At 43.6% G+C, this 19,845-nt stretch overlaps 1 protein-coding gene across 1 annotated transcript in view; it reads left to right on the top strand.

Annotated features, from left to right (window-relative positions):
* TBC1D2B (TBC1 domain family member 2B) overlaps positions 1-19,845 on the top strand; it is a 134,542-nt gene that overhangs the window by 94,797 nt on the left and 19,900 nt on the right. Inside the window, exons 7-10 of the mRNA XM_033920189.1 lie at positions 4,262-4,372; positions 8,087-8,280; positions 10,089-10,583; positions 18,495-18,612. Of these exons, the coding sequence (XP_033776080.1) occupies positions 4,262-4,372; positions 8,087-8,280; positions 10,089-10,583; positions 18,495-18,612 (918 nt within the window). The remainder of the gene's footprint in view (positions 1-4,261; positions 4,373-8,086; positions 8,281-10,088; positions 10,584-18,494; positions 18,613-19,845) is intronic.

The raw sequence follows: 19,845 nt of genomic DNA, 5'->3' as shown, positions 1-19,845 counted from the left end.
CCATAAGAAGTAAGGGAAACTGCTTTGATTGGTTCCACCTCCTTCCCCCCCCCCACGAGGCTACCAGAGCTGCTCCATTCTCCCCCCTTGAGGAATCCGACGCTGTTCCAAACCCCTCCCCGCGATCCAGCTTCCCCCCCCCCCTGCGAACCGGCATCCACCTCCCCGCTCACGTTGCACCCTCTCCACCGCGATCCTACTTTCCCCCCTCCCGAGCAGTCAATGACATCCTTTACCCAACTTGGCACCAGTGCCGATGCCCAAAGATCCTCCCTCTTCTGGCGCGGCTGGGCGGTGCTTTGGAGATCCTCCTTCTTCTGGGCTGGGCTGGGCTGGACTGGTTTTGAGCATTTGCGCATGCTCAAAGCCTTCTGGTCTCGCTCTCTCCAAGATTGAGAGTGAGACCAGAAGGCTTTGAGCATGCGCAAATGCTCAAAGCCAGTCCAGCCCAGCCCAGACCAGAAGAAGGAGGATCTCCGACGCACCGCCCAGCCCAGGCCGCGCCAGAAGAGGGGTGATCTTCGGGCACCGGCACTGGTGCCAAGTCGGGTAAAGGGTGTCATTGACTGCTTGGTGGGGGGGGAAGTAGGATCGCGGTGGAGGGGGGCAACACGAGTGGGGGGGATGCCGGATCGCTGGGGGGATGCCGGATCGCGGGAGGGGGGGGGCGCTCGTACAGCGAGGCAAGCTCGGTTTACGAGGCACCAAATTTGCGAATGTTTTGCTCGTCTTGCAAAACACTCGCAAACTGGTGCACTCATAAACCGAGGTACCACTGTATACAAAGGTGTTACTTAAGTTAGAAATTGAACTGCTTTTCTTATATGTTAAATGTGTACATTTAAGTGTCTCTTTCTAGTCAATTATGTGTTCTGTGAAAATATAAAATTGGTGGATGTCTACATTTTTCAAGCAGATACTATTAATAGGTGCCTTTTTTGGTTGAATCAAATACGTAAACTCTGCAGCTGGGTAGTCATAAGTGTAATGGTGCATACAGTGAAAGATCCAGGAGAAAGGTGAGAGATTATTAAAATAAGTGGGATTTTTCCAGTGTTTATTCAGTAAACACTGTTTTTTGCTCTAGGGATATTTTATTAGTGTGTGTTAAACTCTAAAATCAGAAGCCCTCCTAATAAATTCCTTAATAAACTGTCATTCCTATAAAGGCCAATGGTAATGAATTTATTTTTCCCGGTGTGCCATTTATTCTGTTAGTTTGAACAAGTCCTACAGTGTTCAATTCCAGGCTTTGTGTCACAAAATGAAGTAGCATAATGTTAAAAACAAATCATGTAAAGAACTATGAAAGACATATCTAATTTGCTGTGCTTAAAGAATAGCACAAACTCTTATTATGTTAGCCAACCTAAAGATCTGATAGTACAGGCAGTCCCCGAGTTACAGACACCCGACTTACCGTATATACTCGAATATAAGCTGAGATTTTTAGGCAAAAAAAATGGCCCAAAATGGGGGTCTCTGCATATATTTGGGCCATCGCTTACCCACTCCCCTCCTGGACCTATTGCAGGCCTCCACAGAGCTTGCCGCAAGACCCTTCTCCCGTCCCGGCTAGAATACAACACCCCCCAGCTCCCCCTTCCCCCCCTCCTGACTCCTCAGTGGCATCACAGTGGGCAGAACAGGAGGAATCCCTTCTGCCTCCTGTGCCTGCCGAAATTGACATCCACATCTCCCCCAAGTACCTTTTGGGTCCCATGTAGCCAGCCAGTGCACACAGCAGGAGAGATCTTCCTGCTCTCCAGTCCTTGAGTCCGCTGGCTGATTGGTTGCTGCGAGTTCTACTTGTTTGGCCATCTTAAGATCATCAGATATGATCACACCCAAGCCCTGCTCTTTCATGGACAAAAGTTCTTCACCCCCTAAACCAGTGGTCTCCAGCACTTCATGTAAACGGCCGCAGTGTGACTACGAGAAAGCTCTGAGGACCTCCAGAAGATTTCAAACTTACACATGCTACTAATTTTGTAAACCACTTTGACCTGCTTGTTCAGACTGGGTATTAAACATTAAAAAATTAATACAAAATTGATTTTATAGCATCTCAAGGATATATTTTAAAAACTCACTTTTTTGGATTGTCAGCTGTAGAAAATGAGACACTTAGGAGAATGTCTGCAGTTAACTGTATTAAGTGGGCAAGATTGAAATTAAAGCATTTACAGGATTTGAAGAGTGTTTCAGCCAACTGCTTGAGGGTTGCTATAAAGGACTTTAGGGGCTGTGTGTTACAGACCATCGCCCTAAACCCTGTTTCTGCGGGTTTTTGCAGCCCAAATGCATTGTCCAACACTTCTTAGCATTAAATATTCACCAGGTCCTTCCTCATGTTATCCACACACCATCAGGGGCATCAGCCCTACTGCAAATTTTGGTATCATCCACAAAGAGGCAAACCTTACCAATGTCACTTACAAAAATGTTAAAAAGAACAGGCCAAGAACTGACCCTTGTGGCGCACCACTGGTAACATCCCTTTCTTTGTATAACTAAAGATTAGAGTTACATATGACTCCATTAAAAGTAAAACCCAGACGTCTCAATCCGTCCTCCCTTTTCTGGATCCATATGGTAACGCTGCGTAAAGAATGTCTCTCCCTTACAGCATATGGTTTCATTGTACAAGATTGGATAGATTCTTTTAGTTTATTTTTGTCTATGATAGAATGAGTATGGGAGATCTGTAAAGGAGTGTATTTATTGAAATTGTATTTGATTGCTTCTGTATTATACAGTACAGTGAGAGAGACATATGCAAATGTGGATAAATAATTAGAATGCCTGACCAAAAACAAAACAAAAATCCATGTGTACATCAACCATATTATTTACTGACTAGTCTTATAGCCCGTTACATTAACGGGTGCTAGAATATATGTGTGTGTGTCTGTCTTTATTTTTTTTTTCTCTCTCCTTAGCCGCTTTCTGTATTTCTGTATTTTTTTTTTTTTTTCCTTGGCTGTCCACTACCACCCCTTGCCTGCTCCCCCTGTCCATTCTCCCTTCCTTTTACCTCCCCTGTGTCCTCCACCACCCCATCACTGCTCACCTTATCCAGCAGAAGCCCTTCTCCCTTTGTTTTACCTCCCCCTGTCCATCATCACCTCCTTCCTGCTCCCCCTGTCCAGCAGTAGGCCTGTCTTCATTTTTCTGCCCCCCTCCCTGTTCATCAGCACCTCTTCCCCTGTCCGTCAACCCCTTTTCTGCCTCTCCATTTCCGTGTGTTGCAGCATTTCCCTCCCACCCCACTTCCCTGTGCAGTATTTTCCTCCCCCCCATACCTTCCTCCTGAACTCCATGCCCTACTTATGTTAAAATGCTTTCCGGGTTTGGCTGCCGCGGCCAGCAGCCACCGTGGCCGACATCTGACTCGAGCCACCGCGGTCGACATCCACCTCGGTGGGAGGGAGAGAGAGAGCTTCGCGCGCATGCGCACTCCTATCTGCGGTGCCCTACAGCTCACAGAAAACCAGCGCACGCAGATGGGAGTGCGCATGCGCGGCCTAGCGTTTTATTATATTAGATAGATGCTTCATCTACTGTGTTCTCAAGTCAGCCTTATAGAGTTTGATACTATACCCCAGTGCACAAGTAAACAGGATGCTTAACAGAATCTTATAAGTAGGCAACCATTTTGCACAACTGAATGTCTAATTTTTAAAAAAATTGGCCCTGGCATTGAACAAATAACATTGATCCACAAAACTGAACAGCTTTACACAAGTCTGTCCTCAGTCTGCACTGGTTGTCAATAGAAGCTAGAATACTTTTCAAATTCATTTGCATTTGTTAGAAATTGTGATCTGGATTATCTTCCATGCTACCTTTTCTCTCTCTTCGAATTGTATTGTCCATTTAAGTCTACTCATTGCTCTGGTTTATTTACTTTTCCTTAATCCCAAAAATTGCCGTTATAAAAAGTTTTTTTTTAATAGAACCTTAACCTATCAAGCAGGTAGAGTCCAAGCTTGATTAGATGATATGATTTGACAAACTGCATCCTATTGCACTTTCAGGAAATTAGTAAAGACCTGTTCAAGAAATGTGTTACTTGATTTGTGATTATATCATAGTATCTCATATGTTCTGTATTTCATCACTAAATTGTCCAGTTGTCTTATTTTGTGAACCGCCTAGAACTAGGTATAGAAAAATAAAGTTATTATATGCCAGCTTGTTTAGAGTGAATGCTTTTACTTGGAAGGTCTAATCACTTCAGATTTCTTTTTATTTATAGGACAGTCTTCAGGGGTACAAAATGCAGAACGCATTCCTCAACAAAGAGATTTTGGAACTTTCTGCACTAAGAAGAAACTCAGAACAGAGAGAGAGAGATTTGCAGGCCAAGGTCAGCATGAACTATGTAGCTGCCTTCCTGTAACTAACAAGGGGACTGACAGATTTTTATAGGATAGGTAAACACCATGATATGAGCCACAAGTGATGATATAATGCTGTTATAAACTGAGTTGATTTGAGTCTCAGTTGTAGCTTGCTTTTAGCTATTTTAGGTAGTGAAGCCTCCCCCAAAAAGTATTATAATAACATGCATTAAATCGTGGTTACAACCAGTGTTCCCTCTAAGCGGGCGGGTGTTGTGAGCAAACTTTTTTCACCGTGAGCCAAAAATATCGGGCGCCAGCAAGTTATGAGCCAACTCGCCCGATTCTCCTCTCGCCGCCCTGCCATCTGCCGTACGCCTCTTCCGATCGTGCGCTGTGACGAGAAACGTGTGCGCTGCGATGTAATATTTTGTGCGCCAGCGCACGCCAGCGCAGCTTAGCGGGAACACTGGTTCAAATGGTTTTATTTATTTCCCCAAATTTATTTTTGTTATATGCATTGAAAATATTTGATATTGCGTTTAAATCAAAATCTCAATAAACTTGAAACGAGTGCCCGTGAGATTGTGGGAGGGTTAAATACTCAAAACTTAGAAGTTTTTGCTACGCCAGCTTTCTGGTATCTTTACATACAGTGGCGTACCTAGCATATGTAACATCCGGGGCCCATCATTTTTTGGCACCCCCCCCCCATCTGTAAGAAAAACATGATTTTTAGTAACAAACCACACGTCACACATGAGTACCTAGGAAAAGGCAGCATCTTACATATTGCAGTGAGCAGTACATCAATACACCCATTGTAAAACTAAACAAGCCAGACCAGCACAGATCAATCCTACACCGTCAATCCTAACAGAAAACCATGTCTTTCGAACACACAGAACACAGAAAACACCTTCGCCTAGTAAGGAATATGTAATCACAAACTAACCCCTCCCTCTTTTACAAAACTGTAGTGTGGATTTTAGCTACGGAGGTAACAGCTCTGATGCTCATAAAATTCTGAGCATCAGAGCTGCTACCGCTAAAAACGCTTCACAGTTTTGTAAAAGGGGGGGATAAAATAAAAATACATAGACAAAGGTTAAATTGAACCAGCAAGAAGCTGGACTCTGCATACAATGCTTCACAGAAACAGTGACACATGTCTCCTAAAGCAATAAATAAATAGAAATTTTTTTCTACCTTTGTCTTCTGTGGTTTCTCCTTTCCTCATCTTCTTGTAACTCTCTTCCTTCCATTCACTGTCTGCCGTCTCTCTTCCCCTATATGGCATCTTCTCTCCTTCTATGCCCCTTCCAGAAACTGTATGCCTCCCCCTTCCATCTCTCCTTTCACCCCATTGGTCTGGCATCTCTCTCCTCGCCTTCCCTCTCCCACACCTCTCCTCATAGTCTGGTATCTCCCCTTCCCTGATTCTCTGGCATCTCTCTCCTTTCCTTTTCTTCCATCTTTCGTTCCCCCTCCATGCTCTCACATCTCCCCCTTCCTTTTCCCTTAGACTGGCATACCTTCCTCCTATGCTCCAAGCCCTGGCATCTCCTTTAATTCCCTCCCTCATCTTCCTTCTCCCTCCAGCTGGGTACCGCAACACTCTTCCCTGCAGCTCTGCACTTCCCCACAATTGCCATGCTTCGGTTCCTCTTCTTCCTTCCTTCCTCCCCCCCCCCCCGCGGGACCCTGCGGCACCATCAACTCTTACTCCCTCTAATGTCGGCCCTGCAGCTCCAGACTTCCTCGCACCTTCTCCCCTCCCCCTTTGGATCGCTATTATTTTAAATGTTATAGCCGCGGAGCTGTATCCATCAGTGGAGATGTCTAACCTCGGCCTGCCCCGGAACTCTTACTGCAGCAGCCGCCCGTCTAGGCAGGAACAGGAAGTCACTGTTGCAGTAAGAGTTCCGGGGCAGGCCGAGGTTAGACATCTCCACTGATGGATACATCTCCGCGGCTATAACATTTAAAATAATAGCGATCCAAAGGGGGAGGGGAGAAGGTGCGAGGAAGTCTGGAGCTGCAGGGCCGACATTAGAGGGAGTAAGAGTTGATGGTGCCGCAGGGTCCCGCGGGGGGGGGGGGGGAAGGAAGGAAGGAAGAAGAGGAACCGAAGCATGGCAATTGTGGGGAAGTGCAATCCCCCCAATGCGTCCCCTTACCTTACCTCCCCTTACCTTTGCGACGCGTGTGTGCGCTGTGAAGAGAAACTTTGCGCTGCGATGTAATATTTTGTGCGCGCGCGCAGGCCAACGCACCTTAGCGGGAACACTGGTTACAACCCCAAGTAATAGCAGTATGAGTTCACCAGGCCTTCAGCAAAGTATCGGGGATAAGGTTGCATTCTGAAATTGTACTGTTATGTTTGCACAGAGATGTCGCAGAGTTGTTTTGCAGCTTTTTTTTCTTTTGTTTTCATGTTTGCTGTTGATGCTAGGTTTTACTTTTTAATGCATGTTTTTATTGTGATCCACCTAATATTTAGGTAGAATATAAATAAATAAAATTTGGGAGCAGGGGTATAAGTAGAAATATCACTAGCTAGTTTAATTTATAATTGGTTTGGTATGTGCAAAAATGTGTAATATCAACCTTAGGTGAATTTCAGATTGGTTCAAATTAGAGGGCAACCAAAACTGAATCTTTGGCTGAAAATCCTAACCCCCCCCCAGAAGAAAGTGGTTACACCTGGGCTGCCTCTCCCCTCCTCCCATCCACAAGTTCCACTTTCACCAGTCCTACCTTAGAGGCCCTGATGGTCTAGTAGCCTCTTCAGGGCAGGAGCGATCCTCATTCGTTTTTGCCCATGCCTGCTTCACAGTCAAAACAACTGTCATGACTTTTCACAGCAGCCTCATGAAAAGGCTACTAGACCACCATGGCTTCTGAGGTAGGCCCAGGGAGAGCCTATGGGTGGTCAGAGGTGGGGGCGGGGGCAGAGAATGATCATGTAACATAGTAAATGATGGCAGTTAAAGTCTTGTGTGGTTCATCCAATCTGTTCAGAAGTCACATTCATTATCAAGGCAATGTTGAACTAACAATACATTATATTACCTTGCTAAGTTCCCTATAAGATGTTTTTCTCTTCCCTCCCCCCCACTCCTGAGATGTGTAAGACCTGTATTCAGATGATATGAATGTGGTATACAATACACATACTCCTGATCCATATTTGTCATTTTTAAGGCTCGGACTATAAAAAAGTCTGCCCTACCCTGGCCATACGTCCCAGCTACCGAATTTCCATCAAAGCTAACTCCAGCCCAACCTGATCCTTCTTGCCGTATGCAAGACACAGACAGCAGATGTGTGTCTGGTCTGTGTCCCGTTTATGTGATGGGAAGGGGAGAAGTTTTGATTGAACTGGTATTTTCGGTTGAAACTGCATGGTTGAATCCATAGTTTGGACTGGTTCCAAATTTGGTTGGCCTTTAGTTAAAATTTGGAATTTTTACTAGTTAAAACTGGTTAATTTACCTTGCTAATTATAGCCATGGAGCATTCATCCAGATCAGGTGCTAATTTGCAAAAAATAAAAATCCATATTGAATCTGTCTTATCTTGTCCATTCTATTAAGGGAATCTACTCAAGCCATGATCCTAAAATTTAAAAGAAAATTGACCAAAATAGTTGCAAACGTTATTTTTTAAAGCCATTTTTCTGTCTTTGAATTGTCCATATTTTAGCAGTGTGTAGTTACTGTTTCTTTTTGATGCAGTATGCCAGCCTGGAAGCCAAACTATGTCAAGTTGAAAGTAAATACTTGGTCTTACTTCAAGAAATGAAGACTCCTGTTTGCTCCGATGGGCAGGGTCCTGCTCGTGATATGATAATGCAATTATTAGATGATGCCCTGAAAGTGGAGAGCAATGAGCAGCCTGAGCAGGCATTCTTCAGACCTCACCCGGTCAGGTACAGTGACAGCTACTCTTTGAAGGATGATTTCTGTAGGGTATTTTGTGGGAAATTTTTTTGTGAAAGTCTTTCATGAGTTAATGCTTGTTGCAGGTTTCCGGGTCTCGCTGCGTCTTTGTAAGCTAGAAACCGACATTTCAGTTACCATGCTGGGGCTTTCTTCAGGGTATGCTCTGAAGTCTGCAGTGTGACTTTGGAAATAGTGGGTTCGCTGACCTGACTGGGAACAGGGCAGTCCACCAATTTGAGTTTTGGCAGGAAAGTCAGTTGGTCAGAAATTTGAATTTTGTGGTAAATGGAAAGGTCTCTGGTAGGATTAAAGATGGTCTCCCCATGGAGCTAGGTTAGATGTTCTCTTAGGGTTCCGCAGCAGGCATTTTGCTTGTTGCAGGTTTCCGGGTCTCGCTGCATCTTTGTCAGGTAGAAACTGACATTTCAGCCAACTATATGTACCAAGACAGCAGGCTGCTCCCCATTACTGTCTAAAATCTTATCTAGGTGATGCGTGAGGTCCACCACCTTTTGCACCAGGCAGGCAAGTAACTAATCCTCACATCCTTCAGACACACAATTAATCTGCATGCTTAATGATTGAATCTGCCACTATAATAGCTGTCATAACCATTCCCTTCTGGGCAAAAGCCCCTGGAGACATATCCTTAGGTCAAGAAGATATTGCATCCCCTGGTGGGCAGGTCTTGGCTACAGGATTGCTTCCTATTTCACCAGGGTGATACTCTCCTTTTAAGAAGACCTCCCTCCTCTAAGGTGGCACAGAAGCTGCCAGACTGAAAGTGGAACTTCTCTACAACATCCCTGTAGATCTTCTCTGTGTACCTCTGAAATTGTTCTGTGTGTACAAAAATGTACTTTTGGTCATGCTAAGGATTGAATCTTAAATTGGGTCAATAAGAGAGAATAGTGACCCTAATCTGTATGAAGGTCTTAATGGTTATTTTTTTTTTCCAGCCATGAGAAATGTGCTCTCTAAAATGTGGTTCATGCATTACTGAAGCAATACTTGAATAAATATTTCAGCATGATGGTGCCAATTATCTGAAGAATCCCAACCTCTCCATTCACTCACCCTGTTAACAGATCCAACATTAATGTCTTGGCAGCTCTGCAGTGCATTCTTACCAATGGCAGATTATCCCAGATTGTGGCTTGCAGCTCAAAGGTGTTGGACGTTTTGAAAATTGCCCTGCTTGTATGTATATCTTGGAGCATTCCCAAGGGTGGAACTGCATTATCCCAGGACAAGCAGGCATGATATTCTCACATGTGGGTGACGTCATCTACGGAGCCCCAGCGCGGACAGCTTTTCAAGCAAACTTGATTGAAGTTTCAAGTTTGCACACTGCACCACGCATGTGCATGCCTTCTCGCCCACTAGAGGGCGCATCTCACCTCGTGGTCCTCAGTTCAATTTTTTCCGCGGAGCCAGAAAGCCCTGTGGATTTGAGCTCCAATTTTGCTGCCTTTCTGCAGTGTACACACATATGCATACTTTTAGATATCCAAAACTATGCCCATAAATCTGTGCATATACTTTTCCTGAGCTAATTTTCAAAGGAAAATGGTGCCCTTTGTAAACTGATGTAGGAGTCTGCAGGTAAAACTGTTCTGTTTGAATGCTGCCTTTTGAAATAGCCTTCCATCATATTAGCACTACCATACTATTAGAAAGTGGTGGTTGCTTTTTAGGACCGATAGCTGCAAATGTAGATTTTGAGCAGAATAGGTATGATGTACACAGTAGACTTGGAAATGTTAAAGCTGAACTAATTTTCTCTTTTCAACAGTGAGTATGACATCTATGGGTTTCAGACTGTCCCTGAAGATGATGAAGAGGAGAAGCTGGTAGCAAAGGTGCGAGCCTTGGATCTGAAAACACTTTCCATCACTGAAAACCAGGAAATTTCCACAGGGGTGAAATGGGAGAACTATTTTGCAAGCACTGTCAACAGGGAAATGATGTGCACGCCTGAGCTGAAGAATCTCATTCGCGGAGGAATTCCACACGAGCATCGCTCCAAAATGTGGAAGTGGTGTGTCAACCTGCACATTAAAAAATTCAAGGATCGCACTGCCCCGGGATATTTCCAGTCCCTGCTCCAGAACGCTCTGGAAAAACAGAACCCTGCCTCTAAACAAATTGAACTGGATCTCATGCGAACTTTGCCAAATAATAAGCATTATTCCTCTCCCACATCTGAGGGAATACAGAAGCTGCGAAATGTCTTACTGGCATTTTCTTGGAGGAATCCTGATATAGGATACTGTCAGGGTCTTAATAGGTATGATTTGAACTTAAAATACGCTGAGCGCTAAATTACATGGCAGGATACAGATATAGGTTTTTGGAAAGAAGTAGAGTCCAGGATGTTCAGAACTGAGCCTAAATTCCAGTAACAGTAGAATTGTCCAGCTTAAATGAAAGTTAAAAAACTGCGAATTTAAGTTTTTCCCATGAATTTGATTGTGCTTGATCAGAAAATAGCTGAAATAAATTTTTTAAAGCCCATCCTTGGGCGCTCAGAGCCACTGATTACATAAAGTTCTGTTTTTCCTAAAATTTGCTGCTATTTTTGCTTAATGGAGCAAATTTATTGGTATTAAATCTATAACTTTTATGTTTTCTCACTCTGCAATGATGCATTGATAAAAAGACATTTTATGCAAAACATCTAGCAGTATTTTATTAAATGAACCTTCAATACGTATCTGTACTTTATTGTAGAAAATAACAGAAATTCAACATACTTCACTAATAGCTAAACACGCACACTTTGGTGTAGTTATCTACCAATGGTATTCCAAGCACTCAACCAATCTAATGCCTTCTTGAGAAAGGATCAAGCCTGCAAAGTTGTTCAACTCCTTGCAACAAGGCCTCACTCTACACTGGGTCTGTGGTGATGCCAGTGGCAAAGTCAGTTATCAGTTCAATACCTTGCTCGGTTGTGTTAACTACATTCCATACTGCAGAACAGTTTGTCAACACAGTGAATGTGGTTAATGACACAGCTGAGTGAGGTGTTGAAGTGATAAACTGACTTTGCCACTGGCATCACCACAGACCCAGTGCAAGGAGTTGAACAACTTTGCATGCTTGATCCTATCTCAGGAAGGCATTAGATTGCTTGAGTGCTTGGAATACCATTGGTAGATGACTACACCAAAGTGTATATGTTTAAATTTTGGAAAAATGTCAAATTTCTGTTGTTTTCCACAATAAAGTACAGATACGTATTGAAGGTTCATTTAATGAAATAAGACAAACCACCACCCCCTTTTACCAAACCGTGTAAGCGGTTTTAGCGCTTGCCGGCATGCTGAATGCTCTGCACTGCTCCTGACGCTCATGAGTGTCGGGAGCAGCAAAAAAGCAGTGCGCTGGCCCGCACTAAAAACCGCTTCTGCGGTTTTGAAAAGGAGAGAAAAATGTCTTTCTATCAATGTATATCATTGCTGAGTGTGAAAACAAAGTTATAGATATAATGACAATAAATTTGCTCCATTATGCAAAAGTAATAGCAGATTTTAAGAAAAATGGAGCTTTGTTATCAGTGGCTTTGAGCGACCCTAGGATGGGCTTTAAAAAATTTATTTCTGCTGAAACACGATCAAATTCATGGGCAAAACTTCAATTTGTATGGTTTTTTTTCTGGACAACCCTACAGTAACAGGCTTCACTCTGGATGTGCTCACTGCTAAATTTGAAACTCTTAACAGGCAAAAGCAGTTATCATGGGCCAGCCTTATACTGAGGAGTCTGTTAGTTTTTAAAAAAGGAGATTCTTTTTCTTCCCCTTTCCACCACAGTATTGTATTCTTAATTTTTTATAAGAACATAAGAATTGCTGCTGCTAGGTCAGGCTAGCGGTCCATTGTGCCCAGCAGTCCGCCCCCACGGCGGCCCTTAGGTCAAAGACCAGTGCCCTAACTGAGACTAGCTTTACCTGCGTACAGTCTGGTTCAGCAGGAACTTGTCTAACTTTATCTTGAATCCCTGAAGGGTGTTTTCCCCTATAACAGCCTCCAGAAGAGCGTTCCACTTTTCCACCACTCTCTGGGTGAAGAAGAACTTCCTTACATTTGTACGGAATCTATCCCCTTTTAACTTTAGAGAGTGCCCTCTCGTTCTCTCTACCTTGGAGAGGGTGAACAACCTGTCTCTATCTACTAAGTCTATTCCCTTCATTATCTTGAATGTTTTGATCATATCCCCTCTTAGCCTCCTCTTTTCAAGGGAGAAGAGGCCCAGTTTCTCTAATCTTTCATTGTACAGCAACTCCTCCAGCCCCTTAACCATTTTAGTCGCTCTTCTCTGGACCCTTTCGAGTAGTACCGTGTCCTCCTTCATGTACAGCGACCAGTGCTGGAAGCAGAATTCCAGGTGGGGGCATACCAAGGCCTGGTACAGCGGCATGATAACCTTCTCCAATCTACTTGTGATCCCCTTCTTAATCATTTCTAACATTCTGTTTGCCCTTTTCACAGCCGCCACGCATTGCACAGACGGCTTCATTGACTTCTCAACCAGTATTCCCAGATCTCTTTCCTGGGGGGTCTCTCCAAGTACCGCACCAGACATCCTGTATTCATGTATAAGATTTTTGTTACCGACATGCATCACCTTACACTTATCTACGTTAAACCTCATTTGCCATGTTGCAGCCCATTTCTCAAGCGTGTTTGTCACGTTGCAGGTCTTCACAATCCTTCTGCATCTTCACCATTCTGAATAACTTCGTATCATCTGCAAATTTAATCACCTCACTCGTCATACCAATTTCCAGGTCGTTTATAAATATGTTGAAGAGCACGGGTCCAAGCACCGAACCCTGCGGCACTCTACTCATGATGCTTTTCCAGTCTGAGTATTGTCCATTTACTCCCACTCTCTGTTTTCTATCCACCAACCAGTTTTTAATTCACATGAGTATTTCACCCTCGATTACCAGGTTTTTGTTTTTATTTTTTGGAGGGGAGGGGGTCGGGGCAGAAGGTTCAGAGCTCCTTTCCCAGTTCGTTCAGAAGAGTGCTGGGATCTGATATCATGAGCCTTTATTCAGTTTTAAGGGATTTCCTCCCCCCCCCCTCCTTCTATTAACAGGTTTTCTCACTATTCCTGCTCTGATTTTGTGGAACAGTCCTGATTTTGAGTGGAACAGATAGATGTGAATTGCTTGTTTATTGTTTCCAAAATTTACTAGGACTAGGGGGCATGCAATGAAGCTATTTAAATCAAACTAAAGAAAATATTTCTTCACTCGATCTGTAATTACACTTTGGAATTCATTGCTAGAGAATGTGGTGAAAGCAGTTAGCGTAGCAGGGTTTAGAAAAGATTTGGATCATTTCCTAAAAGAAAAGTCCATAAGCCACTTAGGAAAATCTTCTGCTTATTTCTAGAATAGGCAACATAAAACCTGTTTTACTCTTGGGATATTGCCAAGTACTTGTGTATTGCCAGGTACAGATGTATTGGCCACTGTTGGAAACAGTGTACTAGGCTTGATGGACCTTCAAGCAGACCCAGAATGGCAACTCTTATGTTCTTCTGAGTTCTGTGTCTTGTGATTCTAAGTCCAACCACTAGGTGTCACTGTTAATGATCATGGCTCCCCTTCACTATATTGCAGCTGAATGCTTCTTTTGTATCTTCATCCTCAGCCAACTTGATGTGCAGAAAACCTGATTCTCATGCCCACCCTCCATCCTGTACTTAACCTTCCTGCTTTTCTTGGCCCACACTAATCATAGTTGGATGTAATCAATTCTTCTCTCCTTCACCCTCCAAGATTTCCCCCCTGATTCTGTTGTGAGTATGTATACTTCTGACTATGGCCTAGATTCGCAAAGCAAACCGATCGTGTACCGATCAGTTTGCAACTCCAACCCAATTCACTTACCTGTCTTCCGACCATCCTCCGATCCGCGCATGCAAATGAGGACAACTGACTGGGATGGCCGATCAAAAAACAGTGACTTCTGAGGACTAATCGCTGAAGCCCTTTGCGACTGCCCTGCCTTCTGCAGCCCTGCTCTCTGCCCTGTCAGCCCCGATCTGCTGCCCCGAATGCCTCCTGCAGCTCCGAACGTGCCTGCCTCGAACATGGCTGCAGCTGCCGGGAGCCATGGGCATACCCATTCACACCCGTCTCCAGGCAATCCAGGCTACATGATCCCCTGTAACTGTACGGGCTGGCCGGGCCCTGGGCTGCAACCCCTGCTCGCTTATATCCTTCTGCAGGGCATGGGGAAGCCACAGCTCAATCCTTACCCCACAGCCTATGCGGCCGCCCTATACCGAACACCCTTCCTGCCTGCCCCAAGTCTCGCACTGCAAGCCCGTGGTTTTAACTTGCGGGCTTAAGCGGGTTAAAACCACAGACTCCCAAAAGTTCCTCAATCGACAGGTCCAGCAATTGTAAAAAAATATAAGAAGGAAAAAGAAAAACCCCAAAACAACTGACAGTCCAGAGGTCCCGCGCATGCTCAGACCATCTATAGATGGTCTGCGCATGCACAGGGATCGCTATAGCGCGATCTGTGCCTGCAGATGGGGGCATTCCTCCGATCGGCCTCATCTGCATGTTAGAGTTTCCTGAATTCATCAGACCTGCCCGGATTGGGCCTGGATCGGGCAGGTTAGTGAATCATGGCCTATATTCAGCTCTTTGTTTTAGTATTGCAAGAGTTAGAGCACTGAAGAAGCAGTTCTTGTATGCCATTGGTTTTAATTTTCATTTGACATTGCAACAGAGTAAAGTTGCACTTAGGGTTAAATGAAGATTTCTAAAAGCAGTTCTTATAAAAGAGCTGACTTCTCAGAAAGTAGAGGGAACATTTTGTATAAACAGAGATGTTACATTTAAAATAAGACAACAGACAGAAAGCAAATGAATGCGGAGTAACCTCTGACTTTCATAAGTAAGCATGTGGGAGCAGGGAAGAGAAAATGTTGCTTTCGTGGATGTGTGATTAACCTGTAGCCTGCTGGTATAGTTTCAGGTTAGTTTCAAAAACATCACAGACTAGTATTCCTTTAACACATGTGGATGACTTGGGTAGTGCTACCAAGCTCCTAGTAATAGCCACTGGAAGGTAACCTCCAACACATTTTTTGCTAACATAATAGACTGGTTTTGACACCCTTTTTAGACAATATCTCGAGCTTTAGTTTTCAACATGACTGTAAAAAGATTTAGGTTTCAGATATCTGGATGATATGAACAAGAGCGAGTAGCGCTAAAGAAGTGACCACAGCTAGTAGCAGTAGTCACAACATGGGCAAAGTCTCCACTGAGGGAAGTAAATTGGTCATAGATTACTTTCTCTTGCTCATATGTTCTCCATTTCTTATACTTTTTTCAAGTTTTAAAGTTCTTTTCTACTACTATAAGCTCTTGTGATTTTTGTAACAGCCTTAAAGTAGGTCAACAAGAACATTTTGGGCATCTCTGAATTAGAGGCAGAAATGCTTATTTTCAGATTTACGAAAAAAAAAAAAATAATAATAATAATGGACGTTTACAATCTGGTTGACACTTTGTCCCTTAATCCCATAAAGGTGTATTATATGTTTTTCAAGCTTTCTGCAACCTACACTCTATGATCTTATACAGTAAAGGCAAAGTACCCGATAGTTGGAAACTGTTACTTGCCCTAAAATCAAAAATACTTCTCTTCCATTGACTGATTGCACAAACTATCTCTCAATGTCTAACCTTCAGTTTTATGCAAAGGTTACTGAAAAATATATTTTACTTATCGAAAAACATATTAGACTTTCTCAAAAAAAAATCTAACACCCTTCACCCAAATCAAACGGGCTTTCTTCGACATCACTCCACTGAAACATCCCTCGTTGGTCGTACCACCACCATTCAATACCACCTGGATCACCATAAATTAGTTCTCTTAATCTCTCTTGATCTTAGTCTCATTTGACACCATCGATCGCACATTTCTGCTTCACAGTCTCCAACAAATTGGCATAACAGGCACAGCTCTAGCATGGTTCATCTCATATCTATCTAACCATCATTACATTGTACGTCATCTTGATAATTTATCGCTTCTCTTTACTTTACCTTGTGGGTCCCCCAGGGATCTGTCCTTGCTCCTACACTATTTAATATTTTCCTTGCTCCTCTTCTTACACTTGTCCAATCTATTGGCTTCACCTATGCAGGTGATATCCAGCTGCTTCACCCCCTTAACCCCACAGACACCAAGGAAATAGCAGATATAAACTCCAGATTACAGACGACATGGATCCATTCTAACCACCTACCAAATCCTTAGAAATCCAAAGCTTTATTCTTCTCAAATGACTTCTGTTCCCCCCTTATTCCTCTCCAACACACAAATCAACTTGTCTCCGTCACTTAAAATTCTGGGCGTAATCTTTGATTCCAAATTAACTTTCAAACTACAAATCTCATTCATAATTCAACGCTGTTTCCATAAATTACGCATAATTTGTTCAGTATCCAGCCTTCTACACCCTTCAGCGCTCAACACCCTTATTCACTTCCTTATTATCAGCCACCTCAATTACTGCAGTTCCCTCTATTACAACATCCGATGCAAAGAACTTCAACGCCTACAACTTGTGCAGAAAACATCCCTAAAACTAATCGCAGGTAAGAAAAAATGTGATCACCCCCTCTTAAAAGCAGCTTGCTGACTCCCTGTTCACCACCATCTGACCTTTAAAAATCCTCCTATTAGTACATAAAACACATAAACTTCATTCCTCCCTTACCTTGACAACCTTCTAATTCCTTACTTTCCTACCTGTACTCTGTATTCCCTCCAGCAAAATTTACTAGTCATCCCCTCCCATAGATAGATTACTTTTAATTACACCAGAAATACTATCTTTTCAGTTGTAGGCCCCTCCCTGCGGAACATCCTGCCAAATGACTTAAAATATGAACCTTCCACTGATCGTTTCAAATCCTTACTGAAGACATTTCTGTTCAAAGATGCATTTGATCAACCTTCTACCTTCCCCCCCCCCTCCTATGGCGTGCTTGAGGACACAGTCCTTCATACTAGCTTAGTCGGCTTTCTTTGGTCATCTTCTCCACTCTTTATCCTATTGATTAATTTTAGTTTCTCCTTTAATCTTTACTTCCTTCGATCTGTCTCGCCTATTCCTCACCTCTTTTTAATTTTGAATTGTAAACCTCATTGATACCTTACATAGTGCAGTATACCGAGCTCTAATAAAACTTGAAGAAAATACTGTCGCCCAGAGGGTTATGAACACCTAGAACAGACTTCAGTGGAGGTGGTAGGAACAAAATGAGTGACAGAATTCAAGTGAAATATAGAAACCTTAGTGTTGGGGCGGAAGATAAAGCAAATCCAGATTGATGTGGGACAACAGAGTAGACTGGCAGAAGAGTGAGCAAACTGGGTGGCCAACTGTTGTAGAATCCCTGGTGTCTAGTAGTTTGGACAAGAGCAACCTTCAGTCAATCCTGCCCTCACTAGTGCTATCATACAATGTAGTGCCTGCAACTCGCTACTATTGCTAGGGGGTTAGGTTTCCATGTAAGACAAACCATTTCTGGGGGTCACTGGCATCATTTGGCTAATGGTGCTGGCAAGAGCAATGGGGAATCACTCCTGCATTAGATAACGAGGGATTCTATAGTGGTAGGCCTAGGGACGGAGACATCTGTAGGAGACCTTCATATTGGTGGGGGGGGAGTTAAGAGTGTCACTTGGAGGAAACTCTATAGGGACTGTGAATTGGGGGTGCTTTAGCCACCTCTGAGTTAAAGATGCTGGCTCCTTTAAGAGATGGCCCAGCAAAATTGGTGTGTGGCATGGCAGATCAATGCTGCAGGATCAGCTGAATAACATTGTTTGTGAAGTGACTTGCAAGCAGCATTATCTACCACAAGAGGACTGAGTTACCGCAATTTGGTGACTCGCATGGTAAATCAGTGTGGTAAAAGCTCGTCTTTTACTGCATCTTGATAACCCCTCCCCCAATAGAAATTCCAGCTCGTGATACCAATATAAAATTAAGGGGGGGCATGCTTGCCTGACATGATTTTAATTACTTTTATCATCCTAATATCAGCTAGGAAAGAATATTAACAAAGTTATCCAATATTTTTTGACATTGTGCTGAGTCTGATAATATGGATCGGTGTCTTTTCCGTTTTTTTTTATAGATTGGCAGCAATAGCACTTTTGTACTTGGACCAAGAAGATGCATTCTGGTGTCTGGTTACTATAGTAGAGGTATTCATGCCTCGTGACTATTACACAAAAACTCTGCTGGGATCGCAGGTATGCAGTGTGATATGAATGTAGTCATGTGTATTATGTGGCTTCTCTTTGTAGTTTAACGTAGTCAAGTCACAAGCCCTGCTATGAAAGTTATCCATTGTACAAATGTGTAAACTACAGAGGTCTTGCATCTGCTTTTAAGAATCCAATAAGTCAGAATGATTATTGTAAGGGCCATTTGTCACAAAGGGTCAGGACATTTAACGTAGCTGACCAAATTGAGATCATTTTCAGCTGACTCTAGGTACTGCTTTGAATGCTGGCATCCTCTCTCATTTTCTCTAATACTCACCTAATCTTTCGACATGCTAAGACTTCTGAGTGAGATATTTTGCTCCTATCTACCTGTCCCTCCTTCCCCCCAAAAGCTTTCACAGCCACCACCCAGTATCAAAGGATCTCTGGCTAGAAGGTGGTAAGGCTTTTATATGCTCTTGGCTGTTTGGGAGTTCTGCAAGGTAGGAGGGGAATTGGGAAATGTTGACAACTTGGGTACAAGGGCTTGATGCTTACAGATGCATATTTAAATAGCTCCCCCTGCTTTTTAAGAGTACACTTCCCCCTCCCCATTCGTGATTTCAGTAATCGCGATTTCACATATTCGCAATTTTTTGGGGAGGGGGAAAAACAAAAAACAAAAAACATCATTAAGTCTTCCCCCGGCATCCCGGCCTTATCTGGTGGTCTAGCGGGCTTTCGGGGCAGGAGCGATCTTCCTACGCTCCTGCCCCATGCAGATCGCCATTAGGAAATAGCTGTAGGGAGTCACAGCAGCCATTTCCTAATGGCGATCTGCACGGGGCAGGAGTGTAGGAAGATCGCTCCTGCCCCAAAAGCCCGCTAGACCACCAGGTAAGGCCGGGAAGGCGGGAGGGAGGCGGGGGTGGGTCAGAGCCGGATATTCGCGGTTTTTCGCCATTCGCGGTCCGGCTCTGCCCCTATCCCCCGCAAATCCGGAGGGAGAAGTGTAAATCATCTTCATTTTCAAATGCTTAGAGGAACCTATAGTGGTTGAAAATAGAGCAAAGGTTACAAGCTGAGAAGAGTATTCAGCCATGAAATTTGTCTTCACAAGTAGGGTTACCAGATTCTACTTTAGTAAAAATCCAGACCCCCCCTAGACCCGCCCCCAGGCCCTCCCAGTTCCACCCATCCCTGCCCCTTGAAAAGGAGGACATATATGGGGAAATCCGGACATCAGGTAACCCTACTAACCAGTCACTAACATTTTAG

The sequence above is a fragment of the Geotrypetes seraphini genome, chromosome 14 (assembly GCF_902459505.1).
Source record: "Geotrypetes seraphini chromosome 14, aGeoSer1.1, whole genome shotgun sequence".
Taxonomy (NCBI): Eukaryota; Metazoa; Chordata; class Amphibia; order Gymnophiona; family Dermophiidae; genus Geotrypetes; species Geotrypetes seraphini.
The sequence above is the reverse complement of the archived record's forward strand: the minus strand, read 5'-3'. Positions and strand labels throughout refer to the sequence as shown.